Source organism: Carassius gibelio, chromosome B8 (assembly GCF_023724105.1).
Source record: "Carassius gibelio isolate Cgi1373 ecotype wild population from Czech Republic chromosome B8, carGib1.2-hapl.c, whole genome shotgun sequence".
NCBI classification, from domain to species: domain Eukaryota; kingdom Metazoa; phylum Chordata; class Actinopteri; order Cypriniformes; family Cyprinidae; genus Carassius; species Carassius gibelio.
The window spans coordinates 28422197-28448580 of record NC_068403.1 but is presented as its reverse complement, the minus strand read 5'-3'; the positions used below and the strand labels follow the sequence as shown (position 1 = coordinate 28448580).

Sequence of the window (26384 nt, the reverse complement as noted above, 5' to 3'; positions counted from 1 at the left end):
CACAACACAGCTGTACATGGGCATTACAGGTGATCAATTGGGTATTTGTTATGAGAGTGGGTGTGTATGTGGTCTACAATAGAAAAGAAATAAGAATTGTAATAAGTTACATGTTTCAAAATATTATTACAAAGACATTCACATTAAATACTTAGTTTCTTATTATATCCTCAGTTTAAATTATCAAAGAACACTAAATGAACAATAAACATTGTAACACCACTACCACCTTGTGGTTAGAAATGGAAACTGCTTTCATACTCAAACCGCTTATGAGGTAATTTGCATAACTGCACATAAGCATGAACATCGCGTCCATAAAGATCAAATAAACAGCGATTAAGTTACTAATATTGCAGTTACACACAGTGGGCCCTATTTTAACGATCTGAAACGCAAGTGTCAAAGCGCGAAGCGCAAGTAACATTGTGGGCGGGTCTCGGCGCTGTTGCTATTTTCCCGGCGGGATAAATGGCTCTTGCGCCCGGCGCAAATCTAAAGTGGGTTGGTCTGAAGTAGCTTCATTATTCATAGGTGTGGTTTGGGCGTAACGTGAAATAAACCAATCAGAGCGTCATCCAACATTCCCTTTAAAAGCAGGTGCGCAAGTTCCATTATGGATTGCTATTATTGTGGCGTATTTACCAGGCGCACGCCAGGAGCGGTTCACAGCCGAGGAGACTGATGTTCTTGTAAGAGCAGTGAAAGACAGAGAAGTTGTGTTGTATGGGGATGGGAGAAACCCACCCAAAATACACCACAATGATTTCCGTCATCTCATGTGTTAATATTTTTTTTAGTGTAACAATTTATGATATGCAAAAATAACTGTTGCATCTGTGTAGATTATATGAGCAAAGTGTATGCGCGTTGTGCACGCTATACATTATGGTCAAGCATGCGCCCTTAAAATAGCATAATGAACAACGCGCAACGCGCCACTGACTTTAGACTAGGTTTTTTCTGGTCAGTGGCGCAATTGTTTAATGGAACAGCAAAATAGCACCAGGGATTGTTTGCGCCGGAACACGCCTCCTTTTTTGCGCTGAACCGCCCAGGGAGCGCAAGTTCATTCACTAGTTTAGCGACGTGCTTCTGTGGAGGGAAAAGCGCGCTTTGCGCGGGTGCAAAATAGGAATGACACATGCGTCGGTGTACAAAGTCAATTGCGCTGGGTGCAAGATAGGGCCCAGTGGGATACTAAATCTGACATTCGTTCACATCATTACACCATAGTTTGAGAGAACTCGAATCATTATCATCATGACAGAAAGGCATATTCAAATGTGCTCGAACGTGTGCGATTAGCGATTAACACAGATAAATGCTTAAACAACGTGCTAACATGCAAACACAATAAACACATTTTATAAGGAACTGTTCAACTAACAGTTATTACTAACTTAATAATCAGAAAACTTACTTTTGTTCAGTGACGCACACATTAACCCACGCACAGTCTTTACACTTCTCCTACTGAGTCACTCTCGCACTTTCTGCGCATGCGGACTTGTCAAAGGTGGCGCACGCGCACAGACCCGACCTTTCTAACAGTCGCCCTTATTTCTTCTCATTCTTTTGATGCGTGTAGGTCATGTTATGGATATTTTTACCTCAATTTTTGCATATGGCACCTTTAAAAACATATTAACTGTCCATCTCGCTAACAGCAATGATTGACTCTGGAGCCGCATTAAATCTCATTCATGAGGATATCGTCAGGAAATACAATATACCCATTCAACCATGTTACCCACCCATCAAGATTAAAGCCATCAACGACTGCAATTGGAACTGGTATAATTCATCAAACCAAGACACTAACCCTACAAGTTGGTTTATTACTTCAAGAATACATATCCATATATGTTTCCATCTATCACTGACTCCCCTAAGCATGAAATCATCCTAGGATTTCCATGGCTGTCTGTTCAGGACCCAGTCAAGGCAGTGACAGAATGGCCACAACAATCTACCGTTAAAGAACTTCAAAGATTTCTGTGGTTCGCTAATTTCTACAGGAGATTCATTAGAAACTACAGCATGGTTGGATCACCTATGACATCGCTCCTCAAGGGCAAACCATCAAAACTCAGGAGTGGAGTGAGGAGGCTACTAAAGCATACAACACTTTAAAAGTTAAGTTTATCACAGCCCCAATCCTCAAACACCAGGACCCCAATCTGCCATTCATTGTGGAAGTAGATGCTTATGACCCGGGAATTGGAGCCATGTTCTCCAAACGCCATGGTCAACCTGGCAAACTGTATCCCTCTGCATTCTTTTCAAGAAAGTTAATAGCAGCTGAACGAAACTATAATGTTGGGAATAAGGAACTCCTGTCTATGAAAGCAGCCATAGAACAAAGGAGACACTGGCTTGAGGGAGCATTCCACCCGTTCCAGGTGATAACTGACCATAAGAACTTAGAGTACATTAAAGGTGCAAAACGACTCAACCCACGCCAAGCTCGCTGGTCTCTCTTCTTCGACCGATTCCAATTTCACAGTGACCTATCGTCTAGGGAGTAAAAACAGGCAGATGCTCTCTCCAGGCAGTATGATCTTCCCCTCGACAGCCATATTCCAGAATGCATTCTTTCCCCATCTGTAATCATCGCCCCAATCACCTGGGATATCATGGAGGAGATAAAGAGAGAACAGCTCCAAGAACCAGCTCCTGCCAACTGTCCACCTTACACACATTACGTTCCATAAAGTCTTAGTCACAGGGTAATTCAATGGGTTCACAACTCTGTCAGCTCTGGCCACCCTGGAATCTCCCACACTCTGCACCTGCTACACAACTCGTTCTGGTGGCCTTCATTGTCCAAAGACGTCACAACTTAAGTAAAAGCCTGTCAGGTCTGTGCCCAATCCAAGACCCCCAAGGAGTTACTATCCGGACTCCTTCAATCCATGTCCATTCCACGACATCCCTGGTCTCATCCCTCCATAGACTTTGTTACTGACTTACCTCTGTCCAATGGTTTCACTGCCATCCTAGTTATCATAGATCGATTCTCCCAGTCATGCCTGTTGATGCCCTTGAAAGGACTCCCCACAAACATGGAAACCGCACAGGCAATGTTCCACCATGTCTTCAGGAACTATGGCATCCCGGAAGATATTGTCAGTGACAGAGGGAGCCAGCTCACATCCCAAGTCTAGAGAGCATTCTGCAAGCAACTCGATATTAATGTCAGTCTCACCTCAGGTTATCACCTACAAGCTAACCGTCAGGTGGAACGATTAAACCAAGAACTAGGCAGATACTTATAATCCTTTTGCAGCAGAGAACAACATCAATGGTCGGAATTCCTCCCATGGGCAGGATACGCACAGAATTCGCAGACTCACTCGTCAAAGGGGCCTGACTCCTTTCCAGTACGTCCTTGGATATCAACCCTTTATGTTCCCATGGTCTGGCGAACCATTATCCGTCCCCGCTGTGGATGACTGGATTTGACATAGTGAGAGGGTGTGGGACAGTGCATATGTGAACCTTCAACTAGCTGTAAGAGTACAGGAACTCTAGGCCAACAAGCGGTGTCGGCCACACCAGGACAGCAGGTCTGGCTCTCTACATGCAGGAAGCTCAGCCCAAGGTATGTTGGCCCTTTAAAGATTCTACGAAGAATAAATGAGGACACATACCAATTAGAGCTTCCTGTTATCTACCGTACTCTCCCTCCTTTAAAGTTTCTCTACTTAAACTGGTCCAACAGGATGCTGACCCCAATCATGAGACTCAGGAACCGCTACTGCCGCTGGACGCTGATGGAGCACCAGCCTACAAGGTCAATGAACTGCTGGACTCTAGAAGGAGAGGGGATCAGCTCCAATATCTGGTGGACTGGGAGGGCTATGGACCTGTGGAGAGGTCATGGGTAGCTGCCAGTGACATTCTGGATCCCTCTCTCACGGAGGAATTTCATAGAGCCAGACCCAATTGACCAGCGTCACGACCACGGGGATGTTTCAAGGACTGATGTTTGTGTTTGACCTACTAGCCTGCCAACTAGTCTCTGCCTTTTGGATTCCCCTTGTGCATGTTGAAAGATCGGACTGCCATTACGGTACTGACTCTCTGCCTGCTTAAAGACTCTGTCTGTAAGATCTTTTCCTAATAAACTTCTGCAAATGGATTCTAATACTGCCTCAGCCTCCTCGTTACACCATCTGATCTGGATACAGATACTGGATACAGATTTGCCATTTTGGCAAATCTGAGATATTTGCCAAAGTTCTTTATGTAAGTTCTGCGCAGCACTGATGCATTGTTTGCTTTCAAACTGTAACAACGTTCGTAGTTGGAAGAAGGAAGAGTACAGGGTTGGCATTAGGAGACTCGATTAATTTATTCAGAACTTTACAAAAACAAAAATAGTGCATCCAGCACTTTCACAAAACATTCAAGGCACACTTTAAATTTCTCTCTGTGCCACCATATTCTCCAGCCCCCCTCGCCACACAAACCAAAGCGTAAATACACTTAAAAAACACATCCTTATGACGTGGCTGATACAGAAGAGTGTACACCATCTGCAAACAGCTCAGATTTGCCAAAATGGCACTATGCTGATTTGGAGAGACACAGAGGAGAGGAATTGTTGAATAAAGTTGTTCTTTTTGTTTTCTTTGTATACAAAAAGTACTCTTGTCGCTTCATTATGGTTGAATCACTGATGACAGATGGACTATTCCAGGGGCGATTCTAAGATTTTGATTTTAGGGGGGCTCAGCCCCCAATAAGTGTATGATTAAAAAATATTATTTTACTATTAGAGTAGGGTTGTATACTACTAACCTTATTGCAATCCACTATTCCATTGTATTCCCTGTATTTCATATATGGGAGTAGGAGTACTGACTGAGCCATATATAACACTGTAAAAAAAACTAATACAGTTTTTTTAGATGTGACCAGTCACTGGAAAATTTAGAATTGGGAATGTAGATATTTTTTTTATTTTTTATTTTTTTACAATAAAGACTTCATGATTCAGTATTAGGACATTCATGTTTATCCTTTGATGATACCACTGCTTTTTCTTATGAAATGTATGTGGAAATTGGCAGAAAATTAAAACAACATAAGGGTTCAATGACTGCAATGAATTTTGGGAACACAGTGATATTGTGTGTGTGTGTGTGTGAGGCTGTCTGTTCTATTCTCACCTGACTGTTGCTCATTTGCAGACCTACTCCCGCACGACAAAAAAAATGTTGTATATCCATCTACAATGAAATATAAATTATTATATTTTATTATTATTATTATTATTAATTTTTAGCTTTTTAGCCTTTATAATCAACAATACGGTTGGTTATACATCAAGTCAGTCCCTGAAAATGTATTTCATTTCAAATAATTTAACTAACCAGCTAATATTCATTAAGAATATAGACAAAACATGTATTAATGTAATTGTCTATTGGCAATATGTTTAATCTGTTCTATATTTATTTATATTTATTAAAAATAACATCATTATCAATTTGCCACTTCTATAAATCAATTACTTAAAAAAAAAAATAATCACAGATCCCTTTACTCTTACTCTAATATATGTATCATGATACACTAATGATTAATTATTACTTAATACAAAATTATGTTTAATAATAGAAAACAAAATAACTCCACATGATGTTTCTCTCTCTGTGCCATTTAGTACTTTCAGACAATGATGTGTGTCTTTAATCATTTCTTTTGCATGGCTGCATAATGTAATGCCGAAATACACAATAATATGTTTTCAATTTCAAAAAGTAAATTAAAATAAATCATGATCGTTTTCTAAAGTATGTTTTCATGGGTGTTAATCGCTTCATTTTTGTTAGAAGAAAACACATCTGTCACACTGTGATAAAGGCTGAAAGTGAACGCAGCGAAGACGTACTGGTATTGGATGCGAGAACACACACACCACACGCACGCACACACACACGCACGCACACACACACGCACACACACACCTTGTACTCTCTGATGTTCGCACTGCTCGGCGCCCCTGTGGATTGAAAAACGCGCTGAATCCGTGCAGACTCAGATAAGGGGAGGAGCCGGAACTTGATGCAGCTTGCCACCGTCTCAAATGAGTTTTTAAAGGGGACTGAAGCGATCACTAATTAATTAATCAAATAATTTTTTAGGGGGGCTGGGCATAAGTTTAGGGGGGCTGAAGCCCCCCTAAAAAGGGCCTAGCGACGCCCCTGGACTATTCCACGATGCCGATGACATGGGGGTAAGTGATTAATGACAAAGTTTTTGGGTGGAGTAACAGTTATAGTTTACAGGGAATCCAAAGTGCACCCCAACACCAGACCTGTTGGTTATTGGAGGATCTTCTATTTCTGGTCTGTTAAATGCATTAGACATTTTGCAACGAGCCTTCAGCGCGTGCTGAGTGAGCGAGCGCCTTAGGGGCCATTCACATATCGTGCCTAAAAAGCGTCGCTTTCTCCTCCTTTCCAAAGCGCTCGGGCAGAAGCGCTCATGAGGCGTCTGTCTTTGCGAAGCAACAATGACGTGCTCTCTCCATGAGACGCGGAAATTTCAGCAAAGGATAAATGGATTTGCAGCTCTAAAAATCACTTGCAGTAGCTCTGCTACTAAATTTATTTCAAAATTGCAATCCATATACAACTATGATCAGCTGTTCCTTCATCTTGGCTGAGCTTTCAACATTGTTACGGGAAAGGATGAAGCTGATTGGTTAGTTCTTGTCACATGACCCGCGGTGCGCTTGCGGCATTCTGAAAAGTTGAGATGTTTTTACATTTTGCTGTATCTAAAACGTACCGAACCGAAACCGAACCGTGACAGTATATCGTATCGAACCGAACCATGAATTTTGTGAACTTTTACACCCCTAATATATATATATATACATACACACACACACACACATACTGACTCAAGGCTTTTTAATGGTATAGTGTATAATTTTACAAAAGCTTTTTATTTCAGTTAAATGCTTTGGTTAAACTTATTTCAAATAATCCTGAAAAGAAATGTACTCAACTATTTTAAATATTGATAATAAAAAAATGTTTCTAGAACAGCAAATCAGCATTTTAAGATAATTTCTAAATTATCATTTGACACTGAAGACTAGAGTAATGATGCTGAAAATGTATCTTTGATCACAGGAATAAATTACATTTTAAAATATATTCAAATAGAAAACATTTTAGATAGTAAAAATATTTCACAATTAGGGCTGGTAAGCGATTAACATTTTTTATCTTATTAATTACATGATGTGGTGATTAATCAAATTAATCACACATCAAATTTGGAGAAATTACTTACAAAAGATCATTTGAAATCATTGTTGTGTAAAGCATCAGGCATTACAAAAAGTAGGTTCAGTAAGAAATATTTTGTTTGATAAAACTGATTACATATAGCCTACTCTTTTGGACCATGTGAGTTAATGATGACAGAATTGTCATTTTTGGTTGGGTGAACTATAACTTTAATAATTGATTTTCTTACTTTTATTATTATTACTATGAAAATATTAAATTATTTCTTTAATGAAATGATACTCTAAATAATAAACTAAAACAGCCAGTAGGTGGTGGTAAATGTTTTAATGATTAAGTCATTGCGTCATTTATTCAGTTGTTTGATTCGTTCAAATGGCTGATTTATTTAGGAGTGAAGTAGATGGTCCTTTATGAATGGTTCATTGAATCGTTAGGCTTGTTCAACTTGAAGCGGGTCATCACCATCAGACCGATCAGTGTGTGACATCAAAGTACCATAAGAGCTTAGAGAGCAGACGAATTGTTCTCGCTGTACTTTGATGTCACACACCGATCAGTCTGTGCAGCACCACTTCAAAGCCAACGCAATAGGCCAATGGTTAAACGTTCACCAAACTCATTCAAAACGTGAATTAAGAAATGATATGCCCCTGTGGGTTGCTCAGAGATGAACAGTTCTACTTTGTCTTTATCTTGTTTGGCAAAACAGACAGTATTGTGTACAAAATAACACAATATTAACTTCTTAATGTTGTATAAGAATATTGCACTCATGTGATATTACACTTCTCGTGTGATATTTCTATTTCACATCTACTACGTGATGTAAATATGAGACACAATCTCAAATGCGCATATTGCCCCCATATCTTGACTTTTAGGGACATTTTCTAGGCTCCATCACGCAGTAAGTTGTTGCCCAGCCTGATATTAGTCATCAATCGACTGTATGAAATGGCAGATGATCCACATAGGTTTGGGGCGGGGCGAGTGTGTTAAATTACCAGCCCTTTTCACAATATATCTGCTTTTGCTGTATTTTTTATCAAATATATGCAGGCTTGGTGAAACGAAGAGAATTCCTTAAAAAAACATCTAACTCTTCAAAACCTTTTGACTGGTAGTGTATACATACTTATATATATTGTCATTGAAGTTTAATGTGATGATTGTGCAGAATAAGGTGAAAGCTTAAGTGGCATTTGTTTAGCTTGAAGTTTTGTGAAGTGTGTACACTCAATATTGTGCTCACCTTAGGATTACCCACAAAGCCAAACTCCTGAGGTAATAAGGAACAGTTCGTGAGACGCACAGCAATCTGAGCAGACTCATAAATGGAGCAGTGTCCAAAGTCCACCTCAGTGTGGTCGAACCGCAGGTCAGAGCTGGTGACAACCGCATGGACCGTAAACAGGACTGGCTTCACCTAGTTAAAGCACATTGAGCAATGTTATTCAGTAGAGTCATGTCTCCAATCTAAACATTCCTGTACAATTATGAAGTTTGCATTTTCATGTGACATAAATTCAAGGGTAAATGTTTTTGATTTAATATTACAAATAAAATAAATAAAAAGACAATAATAAAACAACATTAAATAACAGAAAATGTGTACTGATATAAAACATTTATTAGAAATTCTGCAGCTTTCCTTAAGAAATAAGAATTGTTCATCTGATTTCTTGGTGACTTTAACAAAATTACATCTACCTCTTTGGAGGCCAATAGACACAATGTACAAGTCCCACATGTAGCATGCTTTTCAGCTGCAAGCTCCACAAGGCTATTGGTTTTTGACCCTGACAGTTACATGCTAGTCTCATTAGCTAAGATACAAATGTGTAAGGAGATAAGTATACATTTTGGTTTAACTGATGTTGGAGGATCAATCCTCAAATAAAAATATTCATACCAAATAATTTGTTTGGTTTGGTAAAATAATAAGTACTGTACATACATAAAATTAAGTAGAAAATGTATCTGACACCTCAAACACTGAGAACTGAAATAGTATTGATAGAGATAGAAACATCAGTAAACACTATATAAAAGACACAGCTAAATATTATTGTGACACTTACAATGTGTCCATGTGAATAGTTAAAATGTTTAAAATTATAACTACAGTATATATATATATATATATATATATATATATATATATAAAAAATCTAATTTAACATTAAAGAAATCATTATTAGTATCAGTGACACTGCCCTTCATTTATAGTAGAATACTCTAGAGAAATGTTTAAAATACCAAATATTTTACGGTGTACTCACACTAGGTGTTTTGGACTGCACCGGAGCACGTTTGACCCCCAAAGCTCGGTTTGTCGGACTAGTTTGAGTGCTCTGTGCAATGCTCAGGTGCGTTTCATTTATCCGGTCCTGGCCCGGTTGGAAGAGGTGGGCCAGGGCACGTTTTCGATTTGGATCAGGCACGATATGCATGGATTAAATAAAAAATTAAATCAAGTATACTTAGGTTTATAACGGCTCTGGTACTTAACCTTATTGATGAACAGGAAATGTAGTTTGCAAATAATCTACAATCGCGTTCGGGTTTGGTTCAAGGCAGCTGTGCCTAGTGTGAGTACTGTACACCCTTAAATAATCTATTTTGTTTCCACATTCATCTGATAGAAAATTAATATGCAATCATATGCAGAAATCTGCTGAATGAATGAATTATTTTTTAATCAACTGATTAAACATACTTAAATTTAAGTTTTGGTTGGACCAATGATGATCAATCTTAGATCTAAAATAAATGCAGGTTTATGTAATTATTCTATTGGATTAAACTTTAAACCATATTAACAAATGTAAGGGATTGTGTTTTAGTTCGGTCACCTAGTTGCAATTTTGTTCCTATGGTTTCTTATCAATTTTGATATGTGTTGCACCTGTTGTTAATTTAGTTGTTTCATTCACTTGTATATTAATCTCCTTTATTCCATTCAGTCCATTGTCAGTTCTCGTCGTGTTTATACCAGCACACTCCAGATGGAGCCTGATGCGATATAAGAGCCAGAGCAGACACCTGATCCATAAAATCACCTGGAAGCCTAAACCTACCACGTCTGCTTAGGTGTATGAACTGGCAACATCGCCAGTTTCTGTGGACCTATGAGAGGAATATGAGGGGATGGAGTGGAGCCTGTTTCATTAGCAAACACCCAACAATCAATAAAATCTGTGTTCCTACCCCCTCCCACTCCTACCTCCTCTGTCTGTTCTGAGTCTACAAAGTCTATGTCTCCAACCCTGAATTGTTGTTCCACTAGCTCCACCCAGAACCTCCGTGCAAATTACTCCAGCTGTCTGTTGACCACTCAGCTCCACCAAAGCTCCTCGCTCCCTCAGCTCCAGCAGGCTTCCTCATCCCTCTGACTCTGCTTTGGTCAATCATCACTCTGCCTGCACCATGGATTTCTGGGCCTTCAGCTGTGCTTTCTCACTCCACCCCTTCAGATTTGGTGGGCTCCTCCTTCCCTCCAGCTCCGCCTTTTATCTTGGACGCTCCGGCACTCTGGCTCCACCTCTGGTGTTTGTCACTGTGGTTCCACCTCTGGTTTTTGTCACTGTGGTTCCACCTCTGTTGTTTATCACTGTGGTTCCACCTTGGTCTCCTCCCTTGACTCCTCCGTGGGCTTGCATCATAGATGTCTGGCTGAAGATTCCACCCTGGCTTCTACCTCATCAAGTCATCTTTTGATTATACCTCTGTTATCGCTGGTCCTGCCCTGCATCCACCTCCACCGCCCTCCTCTGGGACTTTAATTATGATCTTTGGTATGTTTGACTTTAAGTGGTGCTGCATAGATTAATTAGTGTATGGCAAAGTACTGAAATAGCAATCGGAAAGATTTATATATATAAATTATAAAATTAGAAATTGACTTTGATATGCAAAAGGCTGATAAATTCATAATGGCATGGCTGGTTAAATCGACAGAAATATCAACAAAACGTTGCACTTTTATAAAATAAAGAAAACAAACATGCTGCGTGTTGTGCAGTCACAGGTATTTACTTAATCTAAAATGAACCAAAACTCGGCAAATACATGCATCACAGACATGATAAATATATCTAAAGAAAGCTTTTAGGGACGAAAACATTTCATTATAATAATAATCTGTTTGCAATTCACTCTAATGGCGCATCTGAGGAGGCGGCGAGTCAGGATTGTGACAAACATTCTCAATTCCCTCTTTTTTGCAAAGGTGCCAGAAAATATATGCCTATATGTGCTACAACTGCTCCCTCGGAGCATGTATTCAGTGCGGGTGGAAACATTGTCACTCCATTAAGATCTTCGCTGAAACCAGACAAAGTAGACCAGACATGTTCGTTTTCCAGGCAAGAAACTTGAAGAAAAATAAAGCATCAGGACTTGTTGATTCACTTAAGCGGTCCAGTAGTTTAACACCAATGTTTCTGATGTTCCCTTATGCTGCGTTTTAAAAAACCCATATCATAGGAACCTAGGTGTGTTATTTGATAGCAATCTTTCTTTTAAAAACCAAATTTCTAGCTTTAATACTGAATATTTCGTTTCATTCTCCAAAATATATCTAAATTATGACCTATGCTCTCAATGTCAAATGCAGAAATGTTAATTCATGCGTTTATGACATCAAGGTTAGACTATTGTAATGCTTTATTGTGTGGTTGTTCTGCACGCTTAATAAACAAACTCCAGATAGTCCAGATATTCCTAAGATCACAAAACGCTGGACTTTTGGTCGTTCTTAGGATAGCAAAGTCCACTAAAGGAGGTAGAGCTTTTACACATTTGGCTCCCAAACTCTGGAATAGCCTTCCTGATAATGTTCGGGGTTCAGACACACTCTCTCTGTTTAAATCTAGATTAAAAACGCATCTTTTTCGCCAAGCATTCGAATAATGTATCTCTTAAATTGTGACTGCAGTTGTACCTGATCACCTGCACATTCTTATTTATTAGCTTTGGTTAAACTACCGTAATTCTTCAAATAAAAGCCGGGGCCTTTATTTACCTGAACTGAAGAAGGTAACAGGCTTTTATTTGAAGCAGGCTTTTATTAGAGGCAGGCCTTTATTTCTAATTCCATCTGTTTGATAAGTAATTATTTTAAATAACCCGTTTTAAACTAAAAGTGTAGCGTTCCAGTGGACAGAGATCATAACATTAGCACAGAATCAGTTCAGAATCAATCACCAGAAGAATCAGTTCGGTTCAGACGCTCTGTGTGTTAGTCTGCTTCACGCTGAATCACACATGCGCAGTATCATTAGCTCCTCGGTTCTCGAATTGGACGCGTCCAACAGAAACGGTTCTCGGTTCATTGTATTGGTGATCCTAAAACCGATGCAACCGGTTCTTGACTCGAGAACGAGAAACTCTCCAGCAGTGGGCATGTACGTTCGTTATCTGACTCTGTTGCACAAATTTCCCCCCGGCCTTTATTTAAGAACTGCCTTTATTTGTCCGTGTTCACCACGCCCCCGGCCACTATAAGAGGCCAGGCGTTTATTTGACTACCGGTTTTTATTTGAGGAATTACGGTAATTAAATTTACTTTGTTGAAACAGCAACTATGCTAATGATGTCTCTATTTGTTTCTATGTTTTGCCACGGGATTTAAATGTCCCTGTCTTAGACTTGCTATATCCAGGCAAGCCTTGCCCTGTCTTGTTTCAGTATGTGTTTCATGGTGACATACAGTTTGGAGTATTCATGTTGGAGGATACATTTCTGAACTAATTGGCTGCTCAATATTATATTTTTGTTTACAGGATACAGACTAAAGAGCCTGCATTATGTTTATTTACACTCAATATGGGAATGACTGGATTTTAGTGTAAATAGAGCTGATTTTCTACAAAAAAAAATCAGCATGTTAATTTGCATGCATCGGGGTTATAGTCAGTTACAGATATGACTAATGTTTTCTGAAGCATTTTATAGTGGGGTGCCAAGAAGAAACTGGTTTTGTGCCAGCACTCTGTTATGGACAAAGGATTGGCATCAGTAAGAATCCTGGCGTGAATAAAGAGCCTAACTGAGGAAAAGGATGAGAGGACGTGATGAGATCCTGCTTTCTTCTTTAGCATGCTGAGACAGAGGGATGACAACCAGTGTCCAGTTCTGAGGATTATGGAGGTTTTTATAAACAAAATAAAGGGCAAAATTGGTGTAAAAAACCTAAAATACCTTTGCACCATGGCAGCGATTTATGCATGGACAAAGACATGAGAATAAAAGCATTAAATATAATGATTGGCAATGAGCCACTAGATATAAAAATGGGCATACCTGAAAGATATCCTTACTTTGAGAATGAGACTTCATACCTGATCCGCTACTTGTACAGCCAGGGGAACCTCCAGAACTCCTGTGTCTTTACTGAAGAAGCTTTTGGCATCTGCATACAAGCTCTCTCTATAAAGAAAAATGTTTTGTCATGATCTCCTCAAGATCTTAAATATTCCAAATTTATTAGACTCAGTATAAGTAATTATTAAAAGTGCATACTATATACTTCTGCATCATGGTTGAGCAAATTATTTTAGCTTATCTTTTTTTTATGCATTAAAATGCATTTCACACACAGTGACCTAAACACACCTTTTTATGAACATATTTTTGATTTCTGAATAAAAATTTATTTTGTTATTTCAGTGATGCTTCTGTTGTAGTACAGAAAAATAAACATTTTGATAAGAAAAACTTTTGCCACCAAATCAAAGTTGTGTTCAATCAAATGTGGTGTGACCAACAAAATGTTAACATTCAGAAACATATATTAACACACACACACATACACAGGTTTACATTTTTTGTGGGGACACCTTTATAAAACTTTACTTTATAAACTGTATGTTATATCCCCTTACCCTAAACCAACCTTTTATACAAAATGTTCTCCTATTTTAGATTTTTAAAGCACTTCTTTCTACTGTATTTAATTTAAAAGCTTGTTTCCTCGTGGGGACTACAAACATGTCCTCACAAGGTCAAAAGTTACTGGTATTACTCTACTTATGTGTCCTCAAAATGTAAGGAATACCGGTACACACACTGCATTCGAGGAAGCTCTACAGCAGGGGTGCCCAGGGGTGTTTGATTAGGGTTGGAGCTAAACTTTGCAGGAGAGTCGATCTCCAGAAACAGGGTTGAACACCCCTGCTGTAAAGAGTCACGCAGACCAAATGGTTTTTGGTTGGTGAATCAAGATCATTACAAAAGAAAACAGAACAGAACAAAAATAGTAATAATTCATGTTCTCTGGAGTTGCTAAACAGAGAAACAATGAATAAACAATGTTAATTTTTGTTCCTCTAAGCGTATTATTAGTTAAAGACTTTCAGGAACTGCTTCTTCTGAGTTAATAGAATCAGTTGGAGTGGCACTCTTGAACTGGCTTGGCACAGCATTGTGGAACAGCTTTGTGGGATGCCACCCAGCCCATCTGTCGATGGAACAAACACCCCTAACAGGAATCTGACTGGATCTTGCTTGTGAATACATCCTGACACATCCTCTGCTTTAAAAAGCTATTTTTAGCTGACTTGAGCTGAACTAAAACTCACTGCTGCACACAGTGTAACAATAAAAATATGCATACCCTAATATAACTCCAGTAAAACTGTAATTACCACTTTACAATTTTTACTTTGGTTGAAGTGCAAAAGTACTTGATTTACTTGAAGTACTTTAAATGCATGTAGTGTTTTTTATTTTGTACTTTTATTCATTCCATTCATCAAATTTGGGAGGGAGAGGAGGGCTAATGAATTAGACAGAAACTGTAGAGCTAAATTAGGTTAGCGCTCTATATAACCTTACTTTATATTATTATTAACTGTCAATTAACCAGCCTGAATCAATAAGGACAATTGGTGGAGGCAGATGTTGTGTTGTAAATCAGTTTTATGCTGGGACCACTCTCTGACTGCCACAGTGGAGAAAGGTTTCATCCATTTCTAATTAATCTTTGGTGGACAAAACAAATAAATGTCCATCACCATTAGATATGGCTGTTAGGACAACTGCCAGACACCTCTTAAAGGGAGGATGAAGAAATCAGTACCTGGAAAAGACAGGACTTTGTACTGGTCCACAAGCTGTTTCATAGGAACTAACTGCCCTTCACCCATCTTTAAACTCATTCTAAATGTTTTCACCATTTTTTTTTTTCTTTTTCTCTCCATCATGTTTGGACTAAGCATTTAGAATGTTGCCAAAAGTATTCTGGTAGTGGGCCATGCTGTGTGTGCCACCTCTTATTACAACAGCCAGTCACAGCAGTGAAATGGATAAATGCCAAAGTGCAATCTTCTCATTATTGGAATGGGAAAAAGTACCCATTCAGTAGCCCATTCCTTGTTCTGAGTCTCCAGCCTGTGAGGAAAGAGACATTAACAGATATTAAGAGCCTTCATCTGGCGAGACAACAACAAAGGTTGCATGTCCTGAGTCTCTTTGCCAGAAGTAGAGTGACTGATTTCTGACTCTCTGGCCCAGAGAGGCAGAAAACAATACAGATGCATATGCAAACTAACCAGCTGGACCATGTGGGAAAATATTTTACAGAGACACCTTGGCGTTCTATATTGTCAGTATAAAATTATTTAAATAGAATTTTATGTTGTATACAGTATATAGATGAAGTCAGTTAATATATATATATATTCTTTACCTTAATAGTTTCAGAGAAGCATTTGATATTTTCATCTCCATTTCCTTTTCTATTCCTTGTATTCATTTAGTGTTTTTTGTGTTAATAAAATTTGAATGATTTTAATTTAATTATTATTTACTTAATTCTGTATGATTCTTCTACTGTTAAGGTGTCCTGAGCTGGTGGCCTGAGGTAAAGGGAGGATGGAGTCATTTATCATTCTCACGCACACCTTAAGTGACATGACCTAAACTAACAACATCATTGGTGCTACGTGTGAGAAACCACTACTAAAAATTTTGTTTTGGACTTAATTCAAACAGCTACATAATGTGCTTTTTTAAATCAAGATTTTGTTTATTTGAATGTATAAGGGATTGTAGATATGAATGTTTACCTTCACTAATTTATTTTAATGGTAATAAAGTACAAATATTCCATATATTTAATTATAGACCAATCTCGAATCTCCCTTTTCTGTCCAAGATACTAGAAAAGGTGGTATCCTCACAATTATATTCCTTCTTAGAGAAAAATGGTATATGTGAGGATTTCCAGTCAGGATTTAGACCGTATCATAGTACTGAGACTGCTCTCCTTAGAGTTACAAATGATCTGCTCTTATCATCTGATCGTGGGTGTATCTCTCTATTAGTTTTATTGGATCTTAGTGCTGCTTTTGACACAATTGACCAAAACATTCTTTTGCATAGACTTGAACACTTTGTTGGCATCAGTGGAAGTGCATTAGCATGGTTTAAATCGTACTTATATGACCGCCATCAGTTCGTAGCAGTGAATGAAGATGTATCATATCGATCACAAGTGCAGTATGGAGTACCTCAAGGCTCAGTTCTAGGGCCGCTACTCTTCACGCTTTATATGTTACCCTTGGGAGATATCATCAGGAAACATGGTGTTAGCTTTCACTGTTATGCTGATGATACGCAGCTCTATATTTCCTCGCAGCCCGGTGAAACACACCAATTTGAAAAACTAATGGAATGCATAGTCGATATAAAAAATTGGATGACGAGTAATTTCTTACTGCTAAATTCAGAAAAAACAGAGGTGTTAATCATAGGGCCTAAAAACTCTACTTGTAATAACCTAGAACACTGTCTAAGACTTGATGGTTGCTCTGTCAATTCTTCGTCATCAGTTAGGAACCTAGGTGTGCTACTTGATCGCAATCTTTCCTTAGAAAGCCACGTTTCTAGCATTTGTAAAACTGCATTTTTCCATCTCAAAAATATATCTAAATTACGGCCTATGCTCTCAATGTCAAATGCAGAAATGTTAATCCATGCATTTATGACTTCAAGGTTAGACTATTGTAATGCTTTATTGGGTGGTTGTTCTGCACGCTTGGTAAACAAACTACAGCTAGTCCAAAATGCAGCAGTAAGAGTTCTTACTAGAACCAGGAAGTATGACCATATTAGCCCGGTCCTGTCCACACTGCACTGGCTCCCTATCAAACATCGTATAGATTTTAAAATATTGCTTATTACTTATAAAGCCCTGAATGGTTTAGCACCTCAGTATTTGAATGAGCTCCTTTTACATTATACTCCTCTACGTCCGCTACGTTCTCAAAACTCAGGCAATTTGATGATACCTAGAATATCAAAATCAACTGCGGGCGGCAGATCCTTTTCCTATTTGGCGCCTAAACTCTGGAATAACCTACCTAACATTGTTCGGGAGGCAGACACACTCTTGCAGTTTAAATCTAGATTAAAGACCCATCTCTTTAACCTGGCATACACATAACATACTAATATGCTTTTAATATCCAAATCCGTTAAAGGATTTTTAGGCTGCATTAATTAGGTAAACTGGAACCGGAACACTTCACATAACACCGTACTTTCTACATCATTAGAAGAATGGCATCTACGCTAATATTTGTCTGTTTCTCTCTTGTTCCGAGGTCACCGTGGCCACCAGATCCAGTCTGTGTCCAGATCAGAGGGTCACTGCAGTCACCCGGATCCAGTACGTATCCAGACCAGATGGTGGATCAGCACCTAGAAAGGACCTCTACTGCCCTGAAAGACAGCGGAGACCAGGACAACTAGAGCCCCAGATACAGATCCCCTGTAAAGACCTTGTCTCAGAGGAGCACCAGGACAAGACCACAGGAAACAGATGATTCTTCTGCACAATCTGACTTTGCTGCAGCCTGGAATTGAACTACTGGTTTCGTCTGGTCAGAGGAGAACTGACCCCTGTAGCAGAAATGAGTCGAATCAGACAAATCAAAGAGTCTATCAGAGCTGTGTGCATTGAAACATGAGCTGAATTCCTCAGGAAGTCATAAATCAGTTCTAGTGCCACAAGAACCAAGCAAGATAACCAACCAACCAACTTGTTCACACAACAGCTTTCAACATTAACACCAATATAACAATTATTGACAATTTTAATTCGAAGAAGAGATTGTCAAATTTATTGTTCGTGATTGGAATGCAATGCTGGACATCATATGTAAACCCAGGAGATCAAGTTAAATACTTGCATTGACTTCCCCCCACCCAGAAGAACCAGACTGAAATTCCTAAGGGGGAAGGGCTTTAAACCTTTGTCTTCACAGAAAAGTCCTTTGCCAGAGAATGGCAAAGAAACCCTTTTTATACATTATATATGGACCAGAATGAACTCAAAAAAAGACTTATGAATGAATCATTCCATTGCTTAACTCCATATTCATTTACGTGTAACCCACACATTTGACTATCATGTATAATCACTTATTGTGTATGTCTTTTGATAACTATAGGATACATAGTCATGTCTAGTATTGAAATAATCACATTTTCTTGCTTGATATTGTCCTGACAATCATTTATTTGTAAAATATATCATAATCATGTTATAGGAATCATGTCCAAAATTAGACCCTGTGAGGCAAGAACCACATGCTTGGTAAGATAAACAAATGATTTATGATACCCACCCCAAGAACATATCTGATTGGTCAAGGCAACATTTGAGGGGTGGCCAACAAGAAAGTTTAAATACTTTGGATACGATTAAATTTTTGCTTTTAGTTCTAGTCTAGCTGCTGCTATTAGCCATGTCGGCTTTTAGTTCTAGCATTGCTTGTGCTATCAGTCATGCCTTGCTTTTAGTCTGCTTTTAGTTCTAGTCTAGCTGCTGCTATTAGCCATGTCGGCTTTTAGTTCTAGCATTGCTTGTGCTATCAGTCATGCGGGCTTTTAGTCTGCTTTTAGTTCCAGCCTTGCTCGTGCTATCAGTCATGCCTGCTCTTAGCTTGTAGCTTTGCTACCTAGCTTTAGCTTGTAGCATCTAGCCATGCGGTTAGTCATCATGGTTCTTTGAGCGCGGTTCCAGCGTGCCTGCCTGCCGCTACTTATGCCACAATGAGAAGGAACACAACCTAGTCTCGTCAAACTTTATTTCTTTTCTTTTCCGTTTGAGAGTTTCGTGTTCTGAGTTAAGTTTTGTAACGTCGACCTCGTCTGCGCGTTTGAACTCCGACCAGCCACACAACTCCAGCTTCAGCCAACGCCCAAGCACGGGCTTCCCAAGACGTCACTTCAGCCAACTGAACTTCCAGCCAATCAGCGACACCGGGATACCCCTTTCAACTGGAGTCCCTTTCACAGCAAACGAAGGCAACGTATTCCCAGATATTTGTTGTGCTGGTGTATCTAATATAATTTTAACCCCATTGAGGAACTCAATGCGAGCACTAATTACGTGATTGATGGTTGTTCATGTCTATGCAATTTAAGGTATTGCTGTTAACTTGGGATTCCATATTTCCATTCTCTTAAACTCATCTTTCCCTAACTTTCGACCTTCCTGCAACTTGTGTGAATGTGTGTGTGCGTGCGTTTATGTGTTAGATTAGTTTATATGTCTTAGATTTATCTAATAAAGCCTTATTCATATTGAAAAGAGAAGTATCTTGTGTTTTGTGCTTACAAGTTAATGTCTTAAACTGCCGATCTTGTTACTGTGCTAATTGATAGTGTTTTCTCTATAGTTTGGATATTAGTATCCAGCGCAGATTTGATGTTAAACGGCTCGTTCACTGAACCGCAGGCGCGTCTCCGTGAACAGCCGTGAAACAGTGATTCTGTTCAAATTCCCTTTAAAATCTTAAATGATTCCCTTTGAGCTAAATTGACCTGTTTCCCTTACACCCCCCAACTGAGCCTGGTTTCTCCCAAGGTTTTTTTCTCCATTCTGTCACCGATGGAGTTTCGGTTCCTTGCCGCTGTCGCCTCTGGCTTGCTTAGTTGGGGTCACTTCATCTACAGCGATATCATTGACTTGATTGCAAATTAAAACAGACACTATTTCAACTGAACAGAGATGACATAACTGAATTCAATGATGAACTGCCTTTAACTATCATTTTGCATTATTGAGACACTGTTTTCCAAATGAATGTTGTTCAGTGCTTTGGCGCAATGTATTTTGTTTAAAGCACTATATAAATAAAGGTGATTGATTGATTGATTATAGTCTCACAATAAATATAAGTGCAGAAAAAAGTTTTCATAAAAATGCATCACTGGTCCTAAGAACCACCATAGTTCTTTATAAGCTACAAACACACACATTTTTGTCTCTTATTGTTGTGATCTTTAAGTGTTTCAATAGATAGATATAATCAGCAGCACTTGGGAAACAGCTGTCATTGTGTGTGATTCAAACAAGTTCTGTCACAGTACACACGGACAGAGAGAATAAGAAAGACACAGAGACCATATACTTTCTAAAAGCATAAATCAAAGCTGAGCTTTCAAAAAGCAGCACCATCACACAAATATCCACATCAAGAGAACAAGGAACATAAAGTAACTATAATTTTACATACAGTGTTTCACTCTCTCACAAGCTGAATTTTTAGCCCTAAGCCTCATTAGCATAGATGCTTGGGAAACAGTAGGAGTCAGTGTCAGCAGGGGAGTGTTAACAGCTGCAGCGACTTAATGTAACATGCATTAACAATGAAAAATTAGTTTACATATAAACTAAAATTAGCAACTTTTTTTTCAAGATGTAAAGATTCATTATTTAAAAAGTATTAAATGTAATTGTTGAAATTAACCAAAGTAAAAAAATTTAATTGGGAGCTATGAGCTTCTCAACCCTTCCTCCTGTAACGAGGATCCATGTGCAGAACTTTATTCAGAGAATGGTCAGACAGGCAGAAATCAGGAATGGCATCAGGTATGTTAGGGGCCTGACTTGACTCTGGAAGATCAACTGAGGCGGCCACCTTGTGCAGCGGCGCTGGGCTGATGGCAATCTTGTGCAGCGGTGCTGGCCTGGCGGCCATTTTGTGGAGAGACTTTGGGGCTTCAATGCTGTCCTCCGCCTCTCCCACAGTGAATGGACAGTGACATAATATCAGTGTATAGTCCATGATGTCCCTTAAACTCCCATACAGGTAACAATGATTTAGATGGTTCATTGAGTCCAAAACGGAACAAGTCCTTAAAGGGGGGGGGGGGGGGGGTGAAATGCTCGTTTTCACTCAATATCCTGTTAATCTCTTAATCTGTTAAGAGGAGTGCCCTCTACTGAAGTTCATGGGCCCTCCAGCTAATTATCGTGACACCTCCAAACTGCATGTATAATAATTATTAAAGAATTTAAGATTGAATTGGCATGCCTATCATTTACAGCGATATCGTTTACTTGATTGCAAATGATTGCACAGACACTATTTAAACTGAACAGAGATGACATCACTGAATTCAATGATGAACTGTATGGGGTTAGAAATGTGTCTTTATTACATGCGAGAAAATAAAAGATCTGAGAGAAAAAAAAAAGTTTGAGAGAAAAAGTTATCACACTGATAGCAAAAAAACATTTCATGAGAGAAAAAAGAATATTTGAGAGAAAAAGTTTTCATGCCAATAGCAAAAAATAATAATATTTGAGACTAAAAAAAGTTTTGAGAGAAAGTATTTTCTCATAGAACATAAAAAAATATACATTTGAAATTGTAAAAATTATTTCTGAGAAAAAAAATCTCTCTCAAAATACTTTGAAAAAAACTCTCAAATATATATTTTTTGCTATCAGTGTGAAAATATTTTCTCAAAAAAAAAAAAGTGTTTCTCTCGAAACGCTTTTCTTTGCTCTTGATGCAATTTCTTGCTCTCGTGTCAGGATTTTGCTTTCACTGTGAGAATTGTGTCATGGGCGGGGCCACGTTCCTATTGGCCAGTCGGGTGAGCATCGTCTTGTCTTGGGAGTCGAACTGATTCATAACACCATTGTTCGGTTCACCTGCATAGAGGCCGCCTCTGCCTTATGGCTAGTTAAGTTGAGCACAGACACTCCAATGTTTGGGTAAGATAATGACACACAGCTGGCTGAGCAAGTTCAGTATCACTGAAGATTAAACATTAAAAAATAGCACTCATATTCATGAATGAATGTGTATTATATTATTTGCTTGCTAATTGCTAGTAAAGCTAACCAGCCATCATGCTAGGTAAACTTGCAAACTCACCTGGTTTATACTATGTTTAAATCAAATGCCAAATTAATGTTTTGATTTAGATAGTTTCACGCCTTATTTAGTGAGTAGTGAGCAGTGATTGATATACCGTTTGAAAGTGTCCCACCTAGTTTTGTTTAAAATAGTCTTTGTATGGTTGTTGCACATGTTTAGCTACACTGCATGTATAGCTCGCAAACTCAGCTACACGGGGCTTATTCTAAATATTTTTTACCATCTAGCTGAGGTCTAGAGCTGACAAGGTAAATTGCAGGTCTAGGACTAACTCTTACATTAGCAACCCACAAATATGTTTGTGCCTGTACTGTCATGGTAATTATTTTTTCTTTTAAATCTTTCAAACGGTATGTCAATCACTGTCTAACGTTAGCTAGTTGTAGGGTTGCCACCTTCCATGCATACTAGCGTTAGTTGAAAGTTGTACGGGAGGTTGTAAGAACAAGCAGTTACTCTTCAGGTGCTTTGAGGCTAGCAAGTGCAAAGGTAGAAACTAGCTCACTACTCACTAAATAAGGCGTGAAACTATCTAAATCAAAACATTAATTTGGCATTTGATTTAAACATAGTATAAACCAGGTGAGTTTGCAAGTTTACCTAGCATGATGGCTGGTTAGCTTTACTAGCGATTAGCAAGCAAATAATATAAAACACGTTCATTCATGAATATGAGTGCTATTTTTTAATGTTTAATCTTCAGTGATACTGAACTTGCTCCGCCAGCTGTGTGTCATCATCTTAGCCAAACATTGGAGTGTCTGTGCTCAACTTAACTAGCCATAAGGCAGAGGCGGCATCTATGCAGGTGAACCGAACAATGGTGTAATGATTCAGTTCGACTCCAAAGACAAGACGATGCTCACCCGACTGGCCAATAGGAACGTGGCCCCGCCCATGACACAATTCTCACAGTGAAAGCAAAATTCTGACACGAGAGCAAGAAATTGCATCAAGAGCAAAGAAAAGCGTTTCGAGAGAAACACTTTTTTTTTTTTGAGAAAATATTTTCACACTGATAGCAAAAAATATATATTTGAGAGTTTTTTTCAAAGTATTTTGAGAGAGATTTTTTTTCTCAGAAATAATTTTAAAAATTTCAAATGTATATTTTTTTATGTTCTATGAGAAAATACTTTCTCTCAAAACTTTTTTTAGTCTCAAATATTATTATTTTTTGCTATTGGCATGAAAACTTTTTCTCTCAAATATTCTTTTTTCTCTCATGAAATGTTTTTTTGCTATCAGTGTGATAACTTTTTCTCTCAAACTTTTTTTTTTCTCTCAGATCTTTTATTTTCTCGCATGTAATAAAGAACCAAAACTCACTCCATAGAACTGCCTTTAACTGTCATTTTGCATTATTGACACACTGGTTTCCTACTGAATGTTGTTCAGTTGCTTTGACACAATGTATTTTGTTTAAAGTGCTATATAAAGGTGACTTGACTTGAATCAAGGACGTTGGTTTCCAAATTAAATACATATCTTGCTCTCATCTGAAAAGAGGACTTTGGTCCACTGGGCAACAGTCCAGTTCTTTTTCTCCTTAGCCCAGGTAAGATGCCTCTGATATCTGTGGTTCAGCAAATTCCTTGACACATCTGTATGTGGTGGTTCTTGATGCCTTGACCCCAGCCTCAGTCAATTTCTGGTGAAATTCACTCAATTCTTGAATCGATTTTGCTTGACAATCCTCATAAGGCTGCGGTTCTCTCGGTTGGTAGTGCATTGTTTTCTTCCACACTTTTTCCTTCCACTCAACTTTCTGTTAACATGCTTTGATACAGCACTCTGAACAGCCAGCTTCTTTGGCAATTAATGTTTGTGGCTTACCCTCTGTTAAAAGGGCGTCAATGATTGTCTTCTGGACAATTGTCAGATCAGCAATCTTCCCCATGATTATGTAGCCTAGTGAACCAAACTGAGGGACCATTTTGAAGGCTCAGGGAACCTTTGCAGGTGTTTTGAGTTGATTAGCTGATTGGCATGTCACCATATTCTAATTTGTTGAGATAGTGAATTGGTGTATTCTTGTTAAATGTGAGCCAAAATCATCACAATTAAAAGAACCAGAGACTTAAACTACTTCATTAGGTGTGCACTAAATTTATTTAATACACAAGTTTCACAATTTTAGTTGAATTAATGAAATAAATGTTAAACTTTTCCACAACATTCTAATTCACCTGTGACCTGTATTAATATACAGTTTAGTCATTATACATTATTATGTCGCTGCAGTACTTGATCCTGATTGTTTATTCAGGTATTGTCAAAAAATAAAATTGAAAATAAAAAAAATGTAAAAAAAAAGTTGCTCATGGCAACATAGTTCGAATTACAGGGGTCCCCCAAAGGGACAGAAATATCAGTTTGTTTGTTTTGTTTTTTGGGTGGGGGGGGGGGGGGGTCCAAGTTTATAATCGTTAACGAAAATGAACGTAAAAACGGAAACTAGGTGGGAAAAAACATTGTCGTTAACTGAAATAAAAATAAAAACGAGGCATATATTAAAAAGCTAGCACCCCAACTGGACGGATATAACGGCATTAGAACAAGGCAATGGACAAACGTCTACGAAAAAGCAGTGTATATGTGGCAAAATCTGCAAGAATAAGCAAGCGTCTGGTGGGGACAGGACAAACACAACACATAGGTGTCCAAACTGGTGAGACGCAGGAGGAGCCAGGCCCGGAGTCACCCCACAGTGCCCGGAACCTCCAAGTGTTGCAAATGACTCCCTCTAGCATTAAGTCTGAGAGGAGGCAGATCAGGTGGCCTGCATCTAACATGACCTCGTTGTGGAACCAGTTTGATAGTGATGTCGATCAAATCCTGGAGACCACCATAAGGGGAGAAGTTGACAGAAAACTGCAAGCTATGACAACGATTGGAACAGTGGATAGGGTCTGGATTGCCAGGGAAGTTCAAAGCTTGGCTGTACCAACATGGCATTCTTCCCAGAATCCTGTTGCCATTACTTGTTTATGAAGTGCCAATCTCGACCGTGGAAACCTTAGAGAGGAAGGTCAGTAGCCACCTCAGAAGATGGCTGGGGCTTCCAAAAAGTCTAAGATGCATCTCACTCTATGGGCACCACAACGAACTGCAACTGCCGCTTGGTCCTTGGAAGAGGAGTTCAAGATTACAAAAGCTAGGGAAGTGTTGCTATATAGAGACTCTAGTGACCCAAAAGTAGCAACAGCTGGGATTGAAGTGAGGACTGGTCGGAAGTGGAAGGCTGAGGAGGCTGTTCAACAAGCAGAGGCAAGATTACACCACAAGAGGCTGGTGGGTTCAGTTTTCTCATTCAAGCGGTATATGATGTGCTTTCCTGTCAAACCTTCACATATGGGGCAAAGTGGAGTCTCCAGCATGTCCACTGTGCTCTAAGCGTGGAACCCTAGAGCACATTTTGAGTTGCTGCTCAAAAGCTTTGGGAGAGGGAAGGTACAGGTGGAGGCATGACCAGGTACTGAAGGCCATTGCGGAAGCCATTGCTACAGGAGTTGAGTGGGCCAAGCACTCCCGACCCTCCAAGCAAACCATTGCCTTTGTCAGAGCTGGAGAGCTGCCAAAACCAGCCGCAAAAACATCTGCAGGTATCTTGGCCACTGCGAGGGACTGGCAATTGTTGGTGGACTTGGAGCAGCAACTCAAGTTCCCCAACCATGTTGTGATCACCAACTTAAGACCCGACATCGTACTCTTGTCGGAGTCCACTAAACAAGTAGTTCTATTGGAGCTTACAGTCCCCTGGGAAGACCGCTTGGAAGAGGCCTTTGAGAGGAAGTTCGCTAAGTACGAGGGACTGGTCAGTGAGTGCAGACAAGCCGGATGGAGAGCTAGGTGTCTCCCAATAGAGGTAGGATGCAGGGGCTTTATAGCCCGATCCCTGGCCAGAGCCTTCAGC

At 39.1% G+C, this 26384-nt stretch overlaps 1 protein-coding gene and 1 long non-coding RNA gene across 2 annotated transcripts in view; one reads left to right on the top strand and one right to left on the bottom strand.

Moving 5' to 3' along the window:
* Positions 1 to 26384, bottom strand: part of cfap74 (cilia and flagella associated protein 74) — an 88789-nt gene that overhangs the window by 25281 nt on the left and 37124 nt on the right. Inside the window, exons 22-23 of the mRNA XM_052562869.1 lie at positions 13625 to 13712; positions 8533 to 8706 (exon numbers count right to left, since the gene is read on the bottom strand). Of these exons, the coding sequence (XP_052418829.1) occupies positions 8533 to 8706; positions 13625 to 13712 (262 nt within the window). The remainder of the gene's footprint in view (positions 1 to 8532; positions 8707 to 13624; positions 13713 to 26384) is intronic.
* Positions 5951 to 10499, top strand: LOC127963221 (uncharacterized). Its single transcript, XR_008154759.1, has 3 exons — positions 5951 to 6250; positions 8538 to 8658; positions 10247 to 10499. It is a non-coding gene; the product is annotated as an uncharacterized LOC127963221 (long non-coding RNA).